General features: G+C 39.9%; 1 protein-coding gene and 1 long non-coding RNA gene across 3 annotated transcripts in view; both read left to right on the top strand.

The window, feature by feature from the left end:
* Nucleotides 1-4,603, top strand: part of LOC121871917 (poly [ADP-ribose] polymerase tankyrase-2-like) — a 28,821-nt gene extending 24,218 nt beyond the window's left edge. For both annotated transcript variants that reach the window (XM_042374517.1, XM_042374516.1), the window contains exon 22: nt 140-4,603. In XM_042374517.1, the coding sequence (XP_042230451.1) occupies nt 140-226 (87 nt within the window). In that variant the 3' untranslated portion in view covers nt 227-4,603. The remainder of the gene's footprint in view (nt 1-139) is intronic.
* Nucleotides 4,604-6,929: 2,326 nt separating this feature from the next.
* LOC121871916 lies at nt 6,930-12,239 on the top strand. The gene is made up of 3 exons (XR_006089984.1): nt 6,930-7,745; nt 8,538-8,652; nt 11,634-12,239. It is a non-coding gene; the product is annotated as an uncharacterized LOC121871916 (long non-coding RNA).
* The last annotated feature ends 12,204 nt before the right edge of the window (nt 12,240-24,443 follow it).

Below are 24,443 nucleotides of genomic sequence, written 5' to 3'. Positions count from 1 at the left end.
CACATGTGGCAAGAGTGTCATAAAAACTGTGCCTTATCCTAAATGTGCATAGAAATGTAGACTTATTAATCAAGTTGGATATAGTAATCCAGAAGAAAGTTAATTGCATAAAAGTTGACAAGTTTTGTGGATTTTACAGGCTTATCCAGAGTACCTCATCACCTACCAGATTGTCAAGCCTGAGGAGACAGGCCCAAAAGAAGATGGTGCCCGGGACAATGACTGACCAGTGTTGACGGTAAATAAATTAAATTTTTACTCAGTAGTTACTGGTGATGATGAAGTGATACAATAATTTCTGGATAACATTCACAACAGAATATTTAATATATCTCACAAGAAAATGGATTAACTTCTAAACCTGTCTTACTGTGGCTGGTTGAACTTTGATAAATTCACCAGTCCAAGTGGTTGTGATCTTATTTTTGTGTGATAGTTAAAGTGGGGAGACGTGTGGTGTGAGGCTGCCTGTCATCCACCATAGTGAGAAACTTTCCATAGTATTGAAAAATGAAGATATTAAAGATGAGTGACGGTGAAGTGCATGAGTATTGTTTTACATAGTGACTGGGGACACTCTAAAAAATCCCTTGCAAAGGGTTGATTCATGCAGCAACCCCTACAATGGGGCATAAACTCTGATACTTTAGTCATTCCATGTAGAAAGAATGTGAGGTGAATGTTTTCATTACAAGTGTATTTGAGTGTGAAGTTTTCTAAGGAGTATGTGTGTTCATCTAACACTGAGGAAACTAATCAAGGGTGTCAAGTTAGTTTGTAAGTTTTTCATGTACAGTGTGTGGAGGTTTACTATGATACCATTAGCATTGGTTTCTGTTGCTGGTATGGCTGTGGTGGACCTGAGGAGAATTGTAAATGTTCACTTTGTGTGTTCCATTTCTGTTAGGAGATTTTTAGAAAAGATCTGTGGTCTGTATTGAAATCATAACATTTGTATTTATTTTGTAATTCTTCCCATTTTGTAAATATTTTGTTTTTATCAATGTGTTTTCTGTTTTTAAGAGTAATATTAAGGGGTATCAGAGTTGGGACAATACTCTTTTTAGTAACAGCCTTTGTATGTATAAAGTAGGCATTTATACTATATCGATGGGTCTAAAAGTTAGTGTAATGCCAACTGAAACCTGTAACAAAAATTCAGGTGTTTTTAGGGGATAAATATTGCCCGCAGTACACCAGAATTTTTTGTAGGTGTTTAAGTTCCTAGGTTCAGAGGCAACACAACACTTACTTTTATACTCAGACATACTATAAATGTCATCTTAATCACATATTTACTCAGATTCCCAAAAGTGTCATGCCAGCTTTAAACCCTTAGTACTACTCCTTAAAGTGATGAATTATAGTACAGTATATATATTTAGTTTTGTAATACAAATTAGTTTTGAATAAAGTTGAAACATATTTTCTTTTTAAATTCATGGCAGGTGGGATTTTTAATTATTATTTCCTGTTGTCTTATTAAATAACTTTGTCAGTTGTACTAATATGAAGGACAGCTCATCCAAGGCAGTGATCTGTAGGGCATTATATATTTATATATATACCCTGTATATATATATATATCTGCAAGATTATGAAACCTCTACCTGTGCACATTGTGATATAGATCTATGGGGATATCTTTTAAGATAACATTTTTATTTTTTATTTTTTTTATTTTTTTATTTTTTTGCTGGATATAATTTAAATATATCTTAACACTTTATCTTCTTCTGTTATTAGAATGTTTGTCTACCCATTTCTTTCTCATTTATTTAAACTGTTTACACATCCATACACAAAATATGAAAAAAATAAAATAAAGTTCATTTCTTAAATGTGATATTGTCACTTTACAGATGTAAGAGCTACTTTGCAGTTGTTTGCAGGGGTGTATATGGCATTTTGGCTAAAAGCAATTATTGTAGCTGTTGGATATATATATATATACAGTATACACATATATATATATATATATATAATTTGTACCCCCAGATTCAAAATTATTCATAATTTCTAATATTTTACTGTTACAAATATATATTACATTTCAAAATATTGTATTACGATATACAAGTATGTATATGTTACAATTTTCATAATATTTGGTAAAATTTCCGAGTATGAGACTTTTTTTTAATATATGGCACACATGTTGCCATGGGATGCGACCACCAACTGCCCGCCTGCCTCAGTGTAAACAAGTACTATATGTATCACGTGTGACGTTCACGGTCAGTTCATGTTGATCAATCTTGGAGTGTACATTGCTGGTCTACCGCACAAGTTTTTTCCCACTTGTTTTTCCATCATTGCCTAGTGTTTGAGCCCTGGATACCTAAATCTGGTACTGTACTTAGAAAAGTTAAAATTTTGATGGAGGCAGATAAGGTAAAAGTACTGTCTCCTCCCCTCTCCCTCTCGGAAGGTGTCCCTCATATTTCATAAAAGCTCATAATTTGTAAGGGCTAGAGCCCCTATTATTTTGATTTATGGGGTTTTTACTGTATATAAAGTTTTTCATACATGTTTTAATTGGCTTAACTATAGTTTTAGATTATAAAAATGACATTAATGATCTCATGAAATACTCTGATGGTAATTTTTTTATTTACTTTTTTTATTGAAGTTTTTTGGGAATTCTACGGTTGAATTAATATGAGCAACTATAACATGAAAGTATCGGTGAGTTTTACTTTATATCAGCATAGAAGACAGACAGGGCTGACTGCAGGAGATCCTTGAGTATGGCTGTAAGAATAAATTACAGTATTTTTAAAAGTGATGAACTTTCTGTGGGTGGAGCTCTGGCACTGTCACCTTGAGCTCCAGTAACTTCGGCTCAGTTACCTTTAGTGTTCAGTTGTCTTTAGCTTCCTGGAATAATTAAATGTATTTGTTGTAGCACAGATGCCAAAAAAGCCATAGAGAAATAAATTTGTTGTCTCTTAGTGCCTTTTCAATGTCAGTATCTTGCAGGATTTGAATTTTTTAGAAGATGTTTATTACCCAAAATGTTGTATGATTATAATAATGTTCTCAGTAACTTTTTAAGAATGTAGTAAGTCAGAAAAGATGTAAGTAGTTATGACAACCTTTTTTTGGGTATAGAATGTATAGGTATTACCATTGATTCATTTAAGCCTAGTGAGCAGTGTTCAGTGATTGTGTCTTAAGATACAAGAATTGGATTTACAAAGATTCTGTATGCTCAGTGAAAGTAACTTGGTAAGATTAAGTCTAGAGTAATTTTAATGCCATTTTGAAAATTTTTGGGCTGTTGCCTAAGTCAGCCAGTTAAATACATTTTTACATCTCCAGCTATGAGGAAAAACTAACGTGCAAACCTTTCAGAATTTGGACCCAAGTTCATTAACTCCAAACTTGAACCTGAGTCCAGAGATGAAATAACATAGGATGGGAGTGAATTTTATCTTTAAATTTTGAAAATCTACTCAAGGCAATTGTATCGTACCTGTCTTGCACTGTGTGGATGTAATGGAAAGTCTCTGTTGGTACACCAGAGCTTCATGATCATAGTTGACAGTTGTTATCTCAGGACATCATATTATTTCTTGAACTTCAACAATATTTAATCATTTGACCTCTTTCATGTATTGTCTGTCCCTGGTCCTGTGATATATTGGGTATGTATGATATTGATATATCCAGTGAAACAAATGAAGTGTATGGTAACTAATATTTGATAAGTTTTGTAAGCTTTAGTTATTGTCTGAACAGTTTATAAAATTTGTGTTTATTGTGAAAAGATTTTGATGAGCTTAATTTTATTATCATTATTACTAAATCTCAGTTGTTGTTTGTTGGTGTGTGTCACCTGTAGGCAGTTAGTAGGGAATGTAACTCACCTGTTCTCTTCCCTTTGGCTGCCTCAATTATCTGTTGTAGGTAACTGTATTTTTCTCATTATTTAAAATTTTTATACATCTTTCCCAAAATTATTTTCTTCAATAACATGGCTCCCAGTTAACGAGATTTTGCCTCATGTGTTCAGTGCTGAGACACAAGAAAGGAAGCACAGAAATTGTAAATTTTTCTGGTTGTGAAAAATTTAATCAACTGCCGTGGTATGGGAAAAGTAAAGATCTGTTCCGAGAAATTTATGTTCCATTCTTTCACTTGGTGTTTGATATTGTAAGTAGGAATATTTGTTGCTACAGCATTTTGATGTGTTCTCACTGGTGTAGAAACTTAGGCAACTAAATATGTTTTATCAATACTTCACGCCAGATTTTTTGCAGTTTCTGCCTTAGTGGGACCACTGATGGAAGGTTTCTGGCCAAATTAGCCCAAACTTAATCTATTTAACTATTAAGATTGGACCCCCTAGTCCTGGGCCTCATTTCTAATGGTTAGGCTGGGGCCCTTTAGGATTGGGGTCCATTTGACCAGTACCTGCCAGAACCTCTTAATAACCTGGCCTCCAGCCCATGTTATAATGTATATTTTTTATTTTTAGTTACTCAATACTGTAGAAAAATTTTTTTGTTACGGTAACTTTCTTTGTACAAATCCATGTAAATACTGACATACTTTTTACAGTGTAAATATTATCTTCAATAAAATGTGAAATGCTTAATATGATGTTATGTGATGACCTGCACACGAAGAACACTAAATTGTGTTGTTTTTTATACAGGGATTAGCCCACCTGGGCACAGGTCACTGACCCATATTGGGGCCTGGGGGGCAAAAATATAATAATAATAATAATTAATGAAAATAAATAAAAAATTTTAATAAAAATAAAAATAATAATAATACAGGTAATAATAACCATAAATACAAAACTGAATAAAAAATTTCAAGAGTGAGAATCGATACACAGTATGTGTGTTGTGTTGTCAATAGTAAGAGAAGTAATTGAAACCCTGCAATTGTGTGTAAATGAGGCAGGAAGTCAGATGAGCAACCTGGGACTTTTTCAAAATTTTTGTGATACCATATGGCAGCAGGGTCGACCATTAGATAATACATGATGCTTCCAATATCTTCCCAGGCGGTAGTACCTCCCTGTTTGATAGACTCACTACTCTTCTGCTCATTCTCACCTTTACTTCATTAGCAACAAAGAGGGTAGGATTCATATTCATCAGCTCAATATAATGCATGTATTTACAAATTTACTTTTCCAACACCACACGAACAAATTTAGTGCTTGTGTGAGTGCTGTGTTAGGTCTGCTCCCCCTTTTTTCCTGTGGAGGATGTCAATACACCTCCAGTGTTCACTACTTCCTCTACTGGCATCCTGTGCTATACCTTGTGCCTGTGACGGTGATACGATTGGTTTGCCTCCTACTCCTATCGTGGGTTTTAGCTGGAACACCAGAGCAGGACCTGAACCAATAACTTGGACCACACCTTGTGCCTGTGCAGTGATTTAATCTTAACTAAATTTGTTCTCGTGGTGTTGGAAAAGTAAATTTGTAAATACATGCATTGAACTGATGTACCTTTATATCAATCCTACCCTCTGTTACTAATGAAGTAAAGGTGAGAGTGATCAAAAGAATAACAAGTCTAACATCCAAAAGAACCTACTACAAGTGGCACAGTGAGGAGGATCACTACATCTCCTTCGTGGCATCATTGAGTTGGTATGAAAACAATTTTGTATTACAATGTCATTGTAGTTTTTTTAAGGATTGTTCCATCTGTTGTGTGGTTCAACACTAATTTGAAGGCCAAGGACAGTGATTTGGTGAATGTAAACTCTAAGCACAGGCTGTAAGGGAGACAGGTGAGGTGAGGCCCAAATTATTTTTGCTTCCTGCATTGTCGCGACAGTGCACCTGAACTGGTATCTGGATCAGTCAAGTTTAAGTATTTCACTGGAACTCCTACACTGTATAACGTGTAGAAGTTGTGTTTTGCTTCTTGCATTAAAAGTTATAATTAGGATCAACTTATGATTAGAATTTATCGTTCAGTATACAGTACTTTTGGGGTTCGTGTAACTGGGTGATCAGCTGTCAATTGTTATGTTTGAAGCTGTGGGAGCCAGATGAGAGTAATGTAAGTTGCATTCATTTCTCATGGAAGTAAGTGATGTTTGTTACCCAGTGTAATTTACCTTTCTTCAAATGGGTCCTTGTTCTCTTCTAGCTAGTTATCGTAAACTATCCTTGCTGTAAATTAATAAGTAAATACAGTGACCCCTCGTTTAACGAACACCTCGGTTAACGTAATTTCGATTAATGAACTGCCTTCCATAAGGATCTTCAATGGTTAACGAAAAAAAATTCGGTTAACGAAGTTCTTACGAACCGACCTCAACATGTTTTCGCTTGCACTGACCGGGAAACCAGCTTTAGTATCAGTCCGCCAATACATTAATCGGTTCTAGGGCTTAAGTTCCTTACTATTTTAGTAAATATCAAGAAGTTTATACTATTCAATAATTTTAAAAGTTTAATATTCAATTTTTTAGTCATTTTAACAATTATTGAACATAATTGAAGGTAAAGTGACTAGTTTAATGCGCGGCATCCAGCCTCTTAACACAGCAAACAGGAGTTAGTCTCTCTCTGTTTTCACTGGAGGTAACATCTTGCTTGAGACTCTCTTCAACTAAATGCTTTTTTTCTGTGTTTCCAAGCAAATTATTGGTCATTTTGAAATATATTTTACATATTGACAATATATAATGCAGTGCCGTGTTGATATAAAGAAAATAATCTTGAAATACACCAAGAGAACTAAAATTTTATGGATGAAATGGTGCCATGGGGTGACTTCTCTTCCACCCCAATGCCTTTTCTTCTTCCTTCTCCTCCACCCCCATTCTAATTTCCATCATCATCATCATCATCATCTAGGAGCCTTCTACATACACACCTCAAAGTAAGTGAACTTTTCTACCATTTTTGTTGAATTTAGGAAATTTTCGGTGAGCTGGAACCAATTACCCAAAAACCCATTGAAACAATGGTTTCGGTTAACGAACGACCTTCTGGAACGGATTGAGTTCGTTAATGGAGGGGTCACTGTACCGAATAAAGAATTTCATCCAACTTCTAATAGTCTGCCTCCTGAGCTGAATAAAAATAACCCTCTTTTACAATACAGTATTTTATCTGGTAATGGCATGATTTTGAGCTGGGTGACCTGTACACACGGGGTTCATTATGTAAGAATCTTTCAAAGTAAAATCATTGGATTTAAGCAGTTTGGCAGGTATAAATATTTGATATTTGTGTTTAGAAATCTAATTGTATGTTTATTTCAGGTTATGGCAGCAACTTGAGCATGGCAGAATTTGCTACACTGAACCTTGCTTAGTTTCTCCTTGTTGGTAAGTTGCTCTTGAATGTGCAAATCAAAGATGATGGTGTTTTTGAAGATGAGTAAAATTGACTGGGTAAGATACTTTTGGTAATTGTATTGCTGTTTACCTTTCTGTTATGCTAAGTGTTTCATCTGGCCTTACATAATCAAATCAAAGATTGCATAGCAGACTGCTAAAAGTAATACATCTACCAATAGTATCTTGAAATTCATTTTCAATCTTCTTCAAAAACCACCATCATGGATTTACACATTTGAAAGTAACTTACCAACAAGGAGAAACAAGCAAGGTTTAATGTAGCCATTTCTGCCATGCTCAAGTTGCTGCCAGCTTCATGGTCTAAACTTGGTTGGAGTTGCAAGAAGACGGCAGAAAATTTTTTGAGTTTCAGCGGGAGACGTGCATGTAGAGAGGAGGGACTTGACGTTATGGTAAAGTGGTGAATCTTGTTGTTAATTAGAATAAAAAATTTAGTTTTAGCAAAGATTTTGTGGAGACTTTGCTTTGAAAGATAATAGATGGAAATAGTTTTTATGCAACTAATAAGGAGTTTGTTGGAGCAAATCATCACTTTCAATTCCTCAGTTACGTGAAAGCTTGGAAAGCATTTTACTGGCTACATATGTATAAAAATAAGTACAGGTAATAGTACCGGTAATAGTTATTGGAGTACAGCAATTGTTAAATACCAAAGCGTACAAATTTGTGGCCCTTGGCTGTATACAGTAATGAAAACTAAATCTTAAAGGCTGTAGTTAATATTAAGGTGATAATTTAATGTTAAATATTCGTTTAGTCATGATAATTTGTGACAGTTGGCTAATAAGGGATATTTTTGAGCTTGAGTGGGAAACAAATTTGTGGAGATGAGACACAAGTTATGGTAAGGTGTCAATATTTGGAAATTTGAGATGTTTATTTTAGCAAAACTATGATGTTCTGAAGACTGCATTTAAAGTACAGATGAATAGTTTTGATGCAGCTAAGGTGTTAAATATCATGACTAAATTTGTTCAAATTAATTGTCATGCTTGAATAACTAGCCAAATGGTTAGTACTGTAGTTTGTTTAAATCTTCCCACCCGTAATAACCCTAGAACTCTCATTGCATAAAAGGTGTTTATCTATCAAAGTACTTTAAATGTAAAGTCTTTAGTTGAATAACATAACTTTGCTAAAAGAAAGTGATCTTAATTTACTTTAAAAACTAATAATTATTGCAGGCTGGGCCATTGAGGTGTAAACTGCAGTGGTGAAGTTAGATGTCAAGACCGTACCAGAGATTAGGTTCTGGGTATCTGAGGCCCCAAAAGCATTGAAGAGGAATTTTTAAATACAGTAAGATCTTGTATTTCGTGAATAATATAGACTGGAAAAATTGCACCAAATTCAAATTCGCCAAATGCAAATACATAAACTAATGGTAAAAATAACAATATAGACTGGCCACTCTAAATCAACCTCTGATTTTCCCATTTATAACCTCCAAATGATACAAATTCTGCCTTTATTGACCTGATTGTGCTTTCCGGTAACTAGTTTTTAGGCCTTCCTCAAGTAACTTAATCAAACGCTGCTATCCTACATCGAGTACAGTACTTGGCAAACTTAACTCCCATATGATAGTCCTGCTTCTCCTTTTCCTTATTTGGCCACTTAGGTGGGTCTGTCCCACCCCCACCAGCACCAGTAGGACCCCCAGTAAAGGTAGAGGCCATTATCTTGACTCGACAGGTGGTAGCACCACCCAAAAAAGCACACAATAGCAGCCCGGGCGGTCGCTAGGATGGCGTGGGCTACTATGCGATAGTTGCTTTTTTGTAAACCTCTTTTATGCTCACCACTGGCAATTCGATCACCAGAACGCTTCTTGGAAACACTCTTCTTACCTTGTCTTTCCCTATTCAACAAAATTGGAGAAAACAGCAAAATCACGGAGCAATCGACAGAAACCGCACGATTCAATTGATCATGCGATGTAAACAGAGCGTTGGTGTAAACCCCTTTATTAGTCCTCACTGCGAAACATTCTTTTTACTTATTCTATTCATACAGTATTTATGGGTAACAGCTAAATTTGCAAAAAAAGAAAGAAATTTACAGAATACCTCTCAAAAAACACTTCACAAACAAAAGACACGAATCAATTGTACATGTGATGTCGAACGTGAACTGTAAACATTGCATAACCCCGCGCCGCGCTTAAAATGTTGAGGATGGAATCAAAACATTGAGGATGGAATCGCGCTATAGCCAGTATTCGTATGCAAAAGTTCGCGTTTTACAAACAGCGTTCCCCTATTCATGAATTGCGTTACAACCAATTCGCGTTGACAAAACACGCGTTGTAGCAGAAATGACTAACTGGTATGAGGGCTGGATCTCGCGAAACTCACGATATTTTATGCCAAATATAAGACGTGGTTAGGTACATTAGGTAGTGTTCGCGAAATTAAAAAAGCGAAATGAAATTGCTCGAAATATGAGATCTTACTGTATGCTGTAACTTCAATGATCTATAAATTCGAGAGGATAATGATCTTTTACGGTAAGTAAATGCATTAATGAAAGTTATTCTGCATTTATAAAGTAACTAACTAGGATGGGAGTCACTAAAGCGACAGACCAAAGGGTAATGTTTTGCACTTTATAATGTACTGTACCACCTTAATGTTCAAAATACAAATTGCTTGACATAACTTTATATACAGTAAGTCCTCGCTTAATGTTGCCCCCGACAACGTTGTTTCATTATAACGTCGCTACTATTTAGATACCCATGAAACCGACAACGTTGTTTTACGACCCGACTGATTCATTATAACGTTGTCACCCAACACAGACTACTTTGTATGGCACGCGCCACCCTCTCTCATCTTGGTGCACTATGCTTTTCCGTGGAGCGTCCCCAAGCATTGTCTCCCTAGTCTTTGTTAAGCTTCCACAGCATACGTGCATGCCTAAGTGTTCTTGCTATAAATACTGTACTGTAACCATTCGAAAAGGCTACCAAGCACCCATCAAGTGTTAGTGATGCTAGTGTTGTGAAGAAGCAACGCAAGACCACTAGCCTTGCTACGAAAATGGAGGTTTTAAACCGTTTTGAGAAAGGTGAATGTGCTGTGGACATTGGTGTAGCATTAGGCGTAACCCCCACAACAGTGCGTACTATCTGGACCAGCACAGACACGATTAAGGCTAGTGCTGGAAGTGGTACTTCTATGAGTGCAACAAAGACAAGTCGTGCTCGAAGTTCTGTGATCGAGAAGATGGAGAAGATGCTGGCTATGTGGAGGCTGGGGAACGTAACTAGCGTATTTTATCTATTTCTTATGGGAAAAATTTATTCCGTTAACGTTGTGGTTTACATGAACGCAACCACGACATTAAGCGAGGACTTCCTGTATTTATTTTCAACCTTTTCTACATCGATTTCCCATTGAGAAGGATCATGTAATATACAGTTTGTAGGTCTTCAGTGGTCACAGTTACTGGAATGGTGATAGTCTTGGGTAATTTACCAATTTTTTTTATATTGAATATCAGAGTTGTGGCACTTGGCTGTAAACAGTAATGTAAAGTAAAATTCTTGAAGGCTAGTCATGTTTTTAGAGTAAAATGGGAGTTGAAAATATTAGTTTTGAAAATGAAATTAAGTGGGGTGGTTTGTTTGTGACTTAGTGGTTGTCTTAACTGAGAAGTTGAAGTTTAAAGATTATATATATTGGTTTATTCTTAGAATAAACGTGTAGTAATGAGGTTGCCCAAGAAATAGCTCATAGTACTGTTAAAGTTTATCATTGTTGCTAATTAAAAGTAAATATGTATAAAGATTTTAATTGCTTCACTATGGAGGTGTCTTAATGTGGCAGATGGTTTGGAACTTTTGGCTACATGCTGAATGTTGTTTGTTTTTCATTGTTGTTGAGTTGCCTTTTTAATGTCTGCAAATCTAAGATAATGATGGTAGTTTTGAAGATGAGTGAAATAAGACTGTCTAAAATACTCTTGGTAGTTGATTTTGTTGTTTAGCAGTGTTGTTATGCTAAGTGTGTGATTTGAATACTTTGAAATGCCAAGGATTTTGTCTGAATATGTAATGTCGAAGTATTCAGATCAAACACTTAGCATAACAACACTGCTAAACAACAAAATCAACTACCAAGAGTATTTTAGACAGTCTTATTTCACTCATCTTTAAAACTACCATCATTATCTTAGATAATGCAGCAGACAATAAAAAAGCATCCAATTCTGCCATGTTCAAGCTGCTGTCATCTTTTTGTATAGAAATCAAAATGTTGTATTTTCTATTTCAGGTTATGGCAGCAACGTGAGTACGGCAGAATTGGCAACAGGCTGAATGTTGTTTGTTTCTCCTTGTTGGTGAGATGCTTTTTGAATGTCTATGCAAATCTAAGATAATGATGGTAGTTTTAAAGATGAGTGAAATTGACTTTAAGATACTACTGTACCGTACTTTTTCTAGATGATTTTGCTGTTGTTATGCTAAGTGCTTGATTTGAATACAGAGTACTTTGACATTATGGTACATATTCAGATGAAATGCCAAGCATTTTGTATGAATATGTAATGCCAAAGTATTCAGATAAAATGCTTAGCCTAACACTGCTAAACAGAAAAATCAACTACCAAGAGTATATTAGACAGTCTTATTTCACTCATCTTCAGAGCTACTGTCATTATCTTAGATTTGCAAACATTCAAAAAGCATCTCACCAACAAGGAGAAACAAGCAACATACAGCGTGTAGTGAATTCTGCCATGTTTCTGGTCAAACTTACCAGGTGAGCTGCAGCCTCTCTTCAGAAATGACCCCTCAAAAAACCTGGAAAAATCGAAAAAAGTTTAAGTCCAATAATGGCTGTATTTTGTCTTAGTAAATAATAAAGAGAGTTTGAGGAGACACGATCTTTTATTTTGACTTACATTGCTTATAAAGTGCTTGGTGAGACCAGAAGTGTTGCCGAGGAATGAGTAGAAAAGAGTTGCTGTACATCTGTCTTTGAGAGTCTTTTAAACACAAGGTATTTGATGTAATGAAATATCTTGTGATAAGGTCTTCAACATCAAAATATATCTTGTGGTGTTGAAGGCTCACAAGATGTGATAGTCTTAAACATCAAGATATTTGATGTATTGAAGTATATTTTGTTTAAGTCTTCAACAAGCTATGAAGATTACAATGATATGTACAGCAAATCCTTTCTACCCATGATTTGACATTGCATGTGTTTGATATTACTGTACATAGATACAGGTCTTTGACTTAAATTCTTTAATACATGAAACATTTTGGGAAGAAAAAGAAAGATGTGCAGTTGTTACCCAAGACACATCATGTCTTACAAATGAGAGAATACACCAAAGTACATAATAAACTTGAGTACTGTATTAGAAAACTAGCAAATACATAATGGTAGTGTATTGAACAACAAATAGAGCAATGATGTATATCTTATACTGTACTGTACCTGCACTCTGATAATTTTAGAACATTGGCAAGACCCAAGTTATAATAATATCTGGAGACTTAGTATATTAGCCAACATAAAGATGAAACCGTATAAACTGGTTATGTCTGACAAGGTATCACTTGACAAGATACCCGGTATCTAAAACAAAATATTTCATAAAATAATGTTCATCATTGTCTTACATGAACTGATGAAAGAACACAAGGAATAAAATACAATCTCATAATAATGCATCTTCCAAACATCAAAGATTAAGAATCAGCATGCTCAGGAGTACCTACAGTATACTGAGATTATGAACAAAATTCCAGAGATCAAGATTATGGACCAAAAACTACTTTTCTCTCGGAATTGGAATTACCCCCTGTAAATGTGTGTAACTACTTAAATACACCCAGACTATTACAAAAGCACCAAAAAGTGATATTGAAAAACCATAGGTGGCGAGTAATAAGTGTTGCAAAAGTAATTAGAAATGTCCAGGAGTCATTTGGACAAGTAATTATCCAGATATCGAATTTCTGACAACAGATCCTTCATCATCTCGTTCAGGAGTACCTATAATGTTATTCTGAACAAAATCGGTGAGAGAAGATAATGTCCCCAAAAATTTTACTCTCAGAATTGCAATTTAATGTGTCAACTGTTTAAATACACACAGAATAACACACAAACATTAAAAAGTGACCTTGAAAAACCACAGGGTGATAGGGGGCGAGGAATTAGCATTGACAAATGTCATTAAAATCATCCAAAATCATTACGACCACTAATTACCCTGCAATTAAATTTTTTAACCACAGATTCGGAATCGGCATACTCTGGAGTACCTATACTGAGATTTTGAGTAAAATTTCACAGATCAAGATTATGGCCAAAATGCCAAGCCTTAGTCATTTTTGGACCGAAAAATACCTTTCTCTCGGAAATTAAATTTAATGGGTTTCAGTAATGTGACGACTCTCTCCCCTCCTCACTCTACCATCATAAGTTTCATAACAACCACTTGCTCCAGCTTGACACCAGGAGAAGAAACTGCTTCACGAAGCTACTCGACCCCAGTGAGCACCGATCAGAACCAGTTTCTCATCCGACTATGAGACCGAGGGATTCGAGGCAAGTGTATCTGCGTGGTAAGCTGTACTCTGCGGCCTACTGGTTCCTCTTCTCCCAGGGTGTGGACGAAGCATTGTATTACGAACTACTGCCGGCGGTGTTGTGATGGCTTGATGGTAGTGGACTACAACGGTAATCCCTGGTTCCTTGTGGTTGGCCATCGCAACCTAGACATGCTACCCGAGCTGCCATTTCTATCAGGTTTGTGTGTTGTATTTAGTATGTGTATTTAATGTTTAAACTAAAAATCTGGTAATATTCTGGTGTATTGATAATTGCATATTTGTGTTTTACTTTTGTGTAATGTACCTAATTAACCAACTATAATAATCAATACTTAGTACTGTAATATAAATGTTGTTAAATGACTCGGTTTACTTAATGTCTTCTTATCCCTTTCATAACTTAAATTTGTCTGTCACGATAACAGTGATTCTTGCATGAGTGCTCCTTGCTACATCCACGTATTTCAACCCCTAGAGGCCTAGATTATTCACTCATTATTTTAACTTGTCAACTTTGCCTTTTGGAAAACCTTAGTTGGTGAGTAATAAGCGTTGATCCATCAAATAACAAATACATTCCCAGGAAGTTGTCAAACACAATTATTTTAAATAACAATACCATGAAAATAATAGAGAACATCAGTATGTAGGCGACGTCGGTAGAAGGGGGGTGGGGGGTCCGCGCTTGGCACAATTGCAGATACTTTATAATACTTTATAATTTCTGGTGTTTGCTTAAGTTGGGAAACATCATTAACACGTCATTGTCCGCTGTATTATGTGGACATACAACATTGCTTGTTAACTTTCGCCAATACCTGAGGCATGACGATGTGTACTGTTATATGGGGAGAAACGTTATTTGTACTGTGTGGGCTTGTATGCTAGAATACAATAATTTATCATTTGATAGATTTTATTTATATTTTAGTTTATACTTTCAATGTATTTTTAAATGACTTTAACGCAGAGGAGGATGGGGCTTCAAGCTTATGATTTCGCTTATAACACCTCCTGAGTGTCATAAGTTTGTGTGACCATATGTCATCAAACATAGCCGTGCCTATGGGCCAATATTGTTCAATTTTCAATTTCAATTGTTTATTTCTTGATAGAGGAAGCGGGAGCCTAGTGTTGTCACTAGGTACTCCTGTACAATGACACCAGAAGCATCTGGCAAGTGTGACAAGTATATACAGTATAAATATTATAAAGGGGCTTACTAATTCCTAAGGAAGGAAGGATATTCCTTTAACACATAATCAATGTTATTTACATAATATCTGGCCAGTACTGTATGGGGAAGATCACCATGTCTCCGTCAGGGGGTCGTGGAGTGGTGGTCCAGCAGGCGTCACGGAAGCGTTGTGTGTGGGAACATCTTAGGTCCTAAGACTTAGGAGGTAGTGGATAAGGGTGCTGCTGTCGGGTCTTCTGCATAATGCACATGCGCCAATATTGTTTTGAGTATTGGTCACAGCAAAAAAAGAAGTCGTGGCTCAAGTTATGACCCACACTGGGAGATAGGACGTCTTAAATAATTATGAGTATCAAGCCCTAGGTTCTCAGCGTCAACATAATGGTGAAGTTTTAAAAGGTCAGTGTGTGTGAGTGTCGATCCTGGTGTATAGTTTCTCTCACAATTATGCACCGTGACATTAGGGGAGACGAAGATTTTTAAGAATAATTACAGTGTCTGTACATCAAATGTCATGTTTCACCACCTACTTAATTATTGATGTGTTTCCCTGGGAGGCGGTGGTGATGAGGCCCAGACCTCTCTTAGGTTCAACTTAGTTCTTAAATCAGAACCGAAAGCTTTAAATTTAGTTATGTAAGTACAAATAGAGACTAAGCTACCAAAAAATGGTACAATAATATCTAGGTGGTCACAGTATGTTGTTAACGGTAATTAATATATTGTACCTGTCTTTCATATATCTAAGACTACCTGTATGGTACTTCTATATTTGTATAAAGTACCTGAACATAATTTTTTATTAGGTTTCTCAACACAACTACAAGAGCTTCAGAAACTTTCAATACTGTATCGCTGTTAGAGACGGACATTATTTTGGTAATGTTATGAGGAAGGGAATAAGCCTAAAAATATATTTAAAAGGTACTTGGTGTAAGTGACTGTGTACACGACTCTACATTGATAACCCAAAGGGGAAAGTGTCCACCGTTCATATTATTGTTTCTGCTAAAGTTAAACTATGTTGTTTAGGTTGTTAGGATAGTGACGAGTCAGTTAAGTAGGTTTAGCTCAAGTGTGTTCAGACGTGCACTTGATTATCCTGTGATGTATCAAGGCATGTGTACCGTATATGATTATTACACAACGTTTTTATACGTACTGATTCGAGTTTTACCTTTGAATGTTTCTGTAGTTATTAAAAGGTGTAAGTACTATATGTATTTTATCCTTGTTAAGAGGATATAAGTCGTTAATACGGGTGGGTCACCTGGTCCACTGGGCCGTGTGAACAAATGAGCATCACAGTATGGGCGGCCCCTGGCTACGACAAGCGGGCGTGAATCACCCACACTCACTCCCACTCATTATCCCGGATTATCCCACAAGGGGGACCCGAGGGGGTAGTGGGTAGTGTACTGCCAGTGAAGCGGTTGAGAGATGCTTCACTGTGTACTGGCAGATTCTTTAAGGCTCGTACGTTAAAATATTCCCCTACCACAATTACAATTATCACTACCACCATTTTATAGATTATCACAACCATAATCACCACCACCACTAGCATCATGGATTATTACTCCCACTATCACCACGCAGCTGTAGTTTCCATGACTGGGTTATGAGTCTGGTGATTGGCCAGTCGCCTGAGCTGCCTCAAGGTGATGAATTTTATAGCCAGGTGAACCGAGTAGTGATGAGGTGTGTCAGTGGTGGTGGAGGGAGGTGGGAGGAATGGAGGGAAGGATGGAGGTGGGAGAAATGGAGGGAGGAAAGGAAGGTGGAGTGGAGGTGGGAGGAAAGGAGGGTGGAGTGGAGGTGGGAAGAAGGAAGGGGTGGAGGTAGGGGGGTGGAAGGGGTGGAGGTAGGTGGAGTGGGAGGAAAGGGAGGAGGTAGGGGAGGGGTGAAGAGAGGGGTGCAGGTGGGCTACGTCTCGCCCATTAAGTAATTCATCACCAAATGATTGAGTTCCTGCCTCTTTATAACTTGTATATAATAGTTGTTATTAAGATCACTATTATACGAATAACGCCAGCACGAGCGGTCAACATCGTCTGGCGTTCCACAGGTGGTTGATCGGCTCGGCTCACCCACTCAGTAATTCATAACCACATGATTGAGTTTCTTATAATATCTGTGTAAAAATATATATTCCAATTCGTCGACTGATTGTTTACTGCTGTTGGCATAACACGATGAAGGCTAGTTTAGGTTACGCTAGTTTAGGTTTGGTTAGGTTACGCTGGTTTAGATTACTTTTAGTTTAGTTTAGTTTAGTTTAGTTTAGTTTAGTTTAGTTTAGTTAAGGTAAGGTAGGCTCCAACTCCTTCATGTTCAGGTATCGTAAAGCTATCGTCTGCTAAACGAAGTAGTTAACATCACCACACAGGTTGAAATATCATTAATTTTTGTCTTTAATGCCAAGTGGTTAATGCCGCAAGAAAGTAAGATTACTTTCTCTCTTAAAACGTCGTTAACAAGAACAATTAACAGCACTAATAAGAGCAGTCAACAGCACTAGTAAGAGAAGTCAACAGCACTAATAAGAGCAGTCAACAGCACTAATAAGAGCAGTCAACAGCACTAATAAGAGAAGTCAACAGCACTAATAAGAGCAGTCAATAGCACTAATAAGAGCGATCTCCAGTAGTCAAGAGCAGTCAATAGGGCTACCAAGAAAGGTCAACAGTGCTAACAAGAGCGCTCAGCATAACCACCAAGAGCGCTCAACATCGCCTGGCGCTCCTCACTAATAAAACTCTTCAGTCATAATATACGTAATGGTACTATAAGGCTACTATCACAATGCGTTAACACCGCCAGTAAGAGCAGCCAACATCGTCTGGCGTTTGGCTTCTCTACCCCGTATGTTTAAGGTTATGGAAGTCACAACGACAGACGAACGTACGCCGAGTGTAATTTACAGCAGCGTGTATACAGTAGTAATAACAAGAAGAAAAAAATCCCTTTACGCTCAACAAACACTCGTCAGTCAGGTCAGGAAAGGCAAAACCTGGCCATCCTATATGTACACTGTATACCTACCTTGTCTATATACATATTCAACCAACTGTAAACTTGTACTGTGATTTTATTGACTATTTATCTATCAATCTATCTATCTAACCAACAACATCCCCAGTACACACCAACAACTGGACACAACTTACTGCAGTACGGCCACCGTGTACGGGACATAAACGTACTTAACATTTAATTACATTCAAGTTCTTTATTCAGTATTACAAGTGCAGTGACTATCAACTTAGAGTACTGTACTTATAAACGCGAAGAAAATGCCTATTATTATTATTATTATTATTATTATTATTATTATTATTATTATTATTATTATTATTATTATTATTATTATTATTATTATTATTATTATTATTATTATTATTATTATTATTATTATTATTATTATTATTATTATACATGTAACTAATAACATATCTGGCACCCGAGATTTCAACTGAGGAGGAAGGGGAGTTGGGTGGGGGATGGGGAAGGGGGTTACTGCTTCTCCCCCTTCCAATATCCTGAAGCCTCTCTCCCCTTTCCTTACCCCTTAGGTACTTCCCTCATCATTCACACTCTTACCTCACCTCATAGTCTCCTTTCCCCTTACACTCCCCTTTCTCTACCCCTCTTAACCTCCCTCACATTTCATCTTCCCTTCTCCTCTCCCTCATTCCGTTCTCTCTCCCTTTCCCTCATACTCTCCCTTTCCTCTCCCTCTCCCCTCTCCTATATAGCCTGGGGCGGTCGTTGGAGGATGACGGGAACATCCAATAAAACTAAAAGCCTTTTAACTAGTGAAGGAGGAGGGAGGGAGAGGAGGGAGAGGGGGGTTGGAGGCAAGGGGAAGAGGAGGGAGGTAGGGGTAGAGAGGATGATGAAAGTATAGGTGGAGGAAGATGGCAGGGGAGGAAAGATATAGAGGAAAAGAGGAAAGAAAGAAACCAGAAGGAAAAGTAAGAATGAAACGAGGAGAGATAACAACATTACAACCTCCCCGTCCCTCCAGCACCACCACCAGTAGCTAGCCAATTATCTACAACGTTGATTTTTTACTCCCCAGATGTCAAGGGGAGAGATGGAGGGAAAAAGAGGATGGAGGAGAGAAAGGAAGGAGGGAGGAGGGAGGAGAGAGAAGGGGAGGAAGGAGGGGAGGGAAGGAAGGAGGGAGGGAGAGAAGGAAGGGGGGGAGGAAAGAAGCAAGGAAGGATGAGGGAGGGAAAGCCAATATAACACACGCATGTATAAAGAAATACATGTTAACGCTGGTTACTAAAACACAAAACTCCAGATATAAATTTATATGTGTACGTGCATTCATAGTTATGCATATACTAAATGCATATCTAAATATAAATACATAATACTCGTATATACGGTTATATGCTCGTATTTATGTGTGTGTGTGTGTGTGTGTGTGTGTGTGTGTGTGTGTGTGTGTGTGTGTGTGTGTGTGTGTGTGTGTGTGTGTGTGTGTGTGTTGGGTTACAGATCAATGTACAGGTGGGTTTGAGAGGCTTCCTGCAATCATCAGCTTATTGATCATGTTAACGAACACCTGACACTACTGTGCCTGCCATGACTGTGTGCTGTGCTGCTGCCCCTCCCTCCTATCCTGTATATCATAATAATAATAATAATAATAGACATGGTGGTGTGTGTATTAGTGGAGGGTATTAGTGTTGGTGTATGAAGTGGAGAGGGAGGGGTGTGGGTGTTGGTGTAGTGGTGGAGGGAGGGTGTGTGGGTGTTGGTGTAGTGGTGGAGGAGGGTGTGGGTGTTGGTGTGGTGGTGGAGGGAGGGTGTGTGGAGTGTTGGTGTAGTGGTTGAGGTGTGGGTGTTGGTGTAGTGGAGAGGTGTGGGTGTTGGTGTGAGTGGTGGAGGGAGGTGTGGGTGTTGGTGTAGTGGTGGAGAGGGAGGGTGTGGGTGTTGTTGGTGTAGTGGTGGAGAGGGAGGGTGTGGGTGTTGGTGTAGTGGTGGAGGAGGGTGTGGGTGTTGGTGTGGTGGTGGAGGGAGGGTGTGGGTGTAGGTGTAGTGGTGGAGGAGGGTGTGGGTGTTGGTGTGGTGGTGGAGAGGGAGGGTGTGGGTGTTGGTGTAGTGGTGGAGGGAGGGTGGCGTTGTTGGTGTGGTGGTGGAGGGTGTGGGTGTTGGTGTAGTGGTGGAGGAGGTGTGGGTGTTGGTGTAGTGGTGGAGGGAGGGTGTGGGTGTTGGTGTAGTGGAGGAGGTGTGGGTGTAGGTGTAGTGGTGGAGGGAGGTGTGGGTGTTGGTGTAGTGGTGGAGAGGGAGGGTGTGGGTGTTGGTGTGAGTGGTGGAGAGAGAGGGTGTGGGTGGCTGGTGTGGTGGTGGAGAGGGAGGGTGTGGGTGTTGGTGTGAGTGGAGGGGAGGGGTGTGGGTGTGGGTGGTGGAGGGTGTGGGTGTGGTTGTGAGTGGTGGAGGGAGGGTGTGGTGTGTGGGTGCCAGTGGTGGAGGGAGGGTGTGGGGTGTTGGTGTGTGGTGGTTGGAGAGGTGTGGGTGTTGGTGTAGTGGTGGAGGGAGGTGTGGGTGTTAGTGTGGTGGTGGAGGGAGGTGTGGGTGTTGGTGTAGTGGTGGAGGGGGAGGGTGTGGGTGTTGGTGTAGTGGAGGGGTGTGGGTGTAGGTGTAGTGGTGGAGGGGTGTGGGTGTGGGTGTGGTGGTGGAGGGTGTGGGTGTTGGTGTGGTGGTGGAGGGAGGGTGTGGGTGGGTGTAGTGGTGGAGGGGAGGGTGTGGGTGTTGGTGTGGTGGTGGAGGGGAGGGTGTGGGCATGGGGTGTGAGAGAGTGGTGGAGGGGGGGTGTGGGTGTTGGTGTAGTGGTGGAGGGAGGTGTGGGTGTAGGTGTAGTGGTGGAGAGAGGAGGGTGTGGGTGTTGGTGTAGTGGTGGAGGGAGGTGTGGGTGTTGGTGTGAGTGGTGGAGGAGGGTGTGGGTGTGGGTGTGAGTGGTGGGGTGTGGGTGTTGGTGTGGTGGTGGAGGGTGTGGGTTGGGTGTGGTGGTGGAGGGTGTGGGTGTTGGTGTAGTGGTGGAGGGAGGGGTGTGGGTGTGGGGTGTGGTGGTGGAGGGGGAGGGTGTGGGTGTTCGGTGTGGTGGTGGAGGGAGGGTGTGGGTGTTGGTGTGAGTGGTGGAGGGAGGGTGTGGGTGTTGGTGTGAAGGTGGTGGAGGGAGGTGTGGGTGTTGGTGGTGGGTGGAGGGGTGGGAGGGTGTAGTGGTGGAGGGAGGGTGGGGTGGGTGTAGTGGTGGAGGGAGGGTGGGTGTAGGTGTAGTGGAGGAGGGTGGGGTGTTGGTGTAGTGGTGGAGGAGGTGTAGGTGAGTGGTGGGAGGGAGGGTGTGGGTGTTGGTGTAGTGGTGGAGGAGGGTGTGGGTGTTGGTGTAGTGGTGGAGGGAGGGGTGGGTGTTGGTGTAGTGGTGGAGGGAGGGTGTGGGTGTTGGTGTAGTGGAGGGAGGGTGTGGGTGTTGGTGTAGTGGAGGAGGTGGGGTGGGTGTAGTGGTGGAGGGAGGGTGGGGTGTAGTGTAGTGGTGGAGGGAGGGTGGGTGTTGGTGTAGTGGTGGAGGGAGGGTGTGGGTGGGTGTAGTGGTGAGGAGGGTGTGGTGTTGGTGTAGTGGTGAAGGGAGGGTGTGGGTGTTGGTGTAGTGTGGGAGGGAGGGTGTGGGTGTGTGTGAGGGAGGGTGTGGGTGTTGGTGTAGTGGAGGGAGGGTGGGGTGTTGGTAGTGGGTGAGGGAGGGTGTGGGTGTTGGTGTAGTGGTGGAGGGAGGGTGTGGGTGGAGGTGGAGGGAGAGGTGGGTGTAGGTGTGTGGGGAGAGAGGGAGGGTATGGGGTGAGGTGTAGGTGGAGGGAGGATGTGGGTGTTGGTGTAGTGGTGGGAGGGAGGGTGTATGTAGTGGTGGAGAGGAGGTATGGGTGAGGGAGGTGGGTGGAGGGAGGGTGGGGTGTAGGTGTAGTGGTGGAGAGAGGGAGGGTGGGGTGTAGGTGTAGTGGTGGAGAGAGGGAGGGTGGGGTGTAGGTGTCGTGGTGAAGGTAGGGTATGGGTTGTAGGTGTGGGCGTGGCAGCGTTGTTCCCAGGGTAGTGGTGAAGAAGCACGTGTCCGGCGCGTGTCCCCTGGGGGTTGGACACGCGCCTGTAGGGGGAGAGAGACAGGTCCCTCTCTAGTCCCTGTGGCCCCGGGCTGGACACGCGGACACGGGGGAGGGAGAGATATGGACGTGTCTGCCAGATAATGAGTATTAATGTTGGTTCAGCTTGTGTGGGTCAACATGTTATGTATCGTGACGCTGTTGGCTGCCTCAACTCTCACAGGGATCATGCCATGGATACTGCACTCTACTACCACTACTACCACCATTGCCACTACCACTATCATCCCTATCTCCACCATCACTACTACCCTTACCAACACCACTACTACTACTACCACAACCACCACCACTACTACCACTGCCATCATCACTGCTACCGCTACCACCACCAATACACAACCACCACTATCACCATTAATCCACTACCTCCAATTCACCACCACCAATCCACCACCACCAATCTACAGCCACCACCAATCCACAGCCACCACCAATCCACCTCCACCACCAATACACCACCTCCACCACATTCGCCCTCACTCCGGAATTCTTAATCAACGTTCCAGCCACGACTCTGGAATAGGAATAACTGAAGGTGGGAATGTTTGGAATTTCGTAATATTTAGCTTCAAAGATTCCAGTCAAGGCAAAATGGAAATACTCTTTAATATCTACAGTACATGATTAATAATAATAATAATAATAATAGTAATGATAATAATAATAATAATAATTATAATAATACTTCTCAAAGGTTCTTACATAATATTTCCAGAGTAATTTAAACTCTAATTTGACTACCCGCCATCTTGGTTTTGTGGATGAGTTACTCAAGATAGATACTGAACGTTGTTACATTTCCATTTAGGGAGAAAACATTAAACTAGTAACCTCTGAGCCTGGTGGTAGAGTGAGTGCTGGTTGACCCACGGCGACCCTTGGGACCTGTTAGCCAACCAGCCCACCACACTGACTGATTACCGCTATTTTTCACTCTTAACTGGAGGTGGACGAACGCGTTTAACCAACTCACTGAAGCTGCCACATAAACACGGAATGTTAAAAGTTCCTAAGTTAAAAAAAAATCCTCCTAATATATAGATTTATGACAATGTATTCAACTAACTTACTTAAACGGCTTGCTTGGTGTTGATTAATGCAACTTTTAAATAATTTTAATACATTTTTCATGCGCGAGTAAATATATTGTTGTATTAGATACCAGTTTTAAGTGTTTTCCATTTAGAATCGAGCATGCATACATATTCACTTATACTGTATACATACTCCCATCATCCCATGCATGCATATAAATATACATACACACAAACATACATTATTACTCATATACATCCACGTTTACATACATACATACATACATACATACATAAAAAGTTACATACGAAACTCACATAAATGAGTCAGCACCTCACATGTAAACTACAGGTAGAGGCAGCTTATTATCATCTTTACAAGCAAGTGAACGTACAGAGTAGTAGGCCTATGGGACAGTCTACCAAGCTGTGGAATAAAGAACAATACTGAGCTTCAAAATAACCCCAAAGAGCTTAGACAAATCAATCAGGAACAATGGAGGGATTTTGCACAGGCCACTGCCCTCCTTCCCGCGGCATGGCAACCTCTAGTTGGGTAGTCATTAGGTAAATAAGGTCATGCCCTACAAATTTATGTCATTCTCTGAGCAAGTTATTGTCTCTATACTTGTTTCTGTACTTGTAATTGTAGTTGTACCTAAATTCGCAACTGTACTTGTATTGTAATTGTACCTATACTTGTCCCTGTACTTGTATCTAAGGTTGTTTCACATACTTGTTTCTAAACCTCTTCCTGTAAGGTACTTGTATTTGAGCTTGCTCCTGTACTTGCTACTGTACCTAAACTTGTACCTGTATTGTTGTTTCTGTATAAATGGCGCGGACTTGACTATGAGAACAGGTACAAGACCACCGCAGCAGATCAAGAGTCTTAGAGAATCGTGAATTAAATTCCCCTCTACACTACACTGGCCATGACAGAATGTACTAAATATATCTAATGGCTTAATTGACGTGGACATTGCACGGAGAAGCTTAATATAACTGCTGTAGATAAGTTACTTCAGGGAAAAACCCGGCAGAAGGACAAGATCGAGGCGACGGGGCACTGAGAAGCCTTGCTAGCGCTGCTCCACCCAGGGCGGCCAGCA

Source organism: Homarus americanus, unplaced genomic scaffold (assembly GCF_018991925.1).
Source record: "Homarus americanus isolate GMGI-L3 unplaced genomic scaffold, GMGI_Hamer_2.0 scaffold34345, whole genome shotgun sequence".
Lineage (NCBI taxonomy): Eukaryota > Metazoa > Arthropoda > Malacostraca > Decapoda > Nephropidae > Homarus > Homarus americanus.
This window is presented reverse-complemented; position numbering and strand designations above follow the sequence as displayed.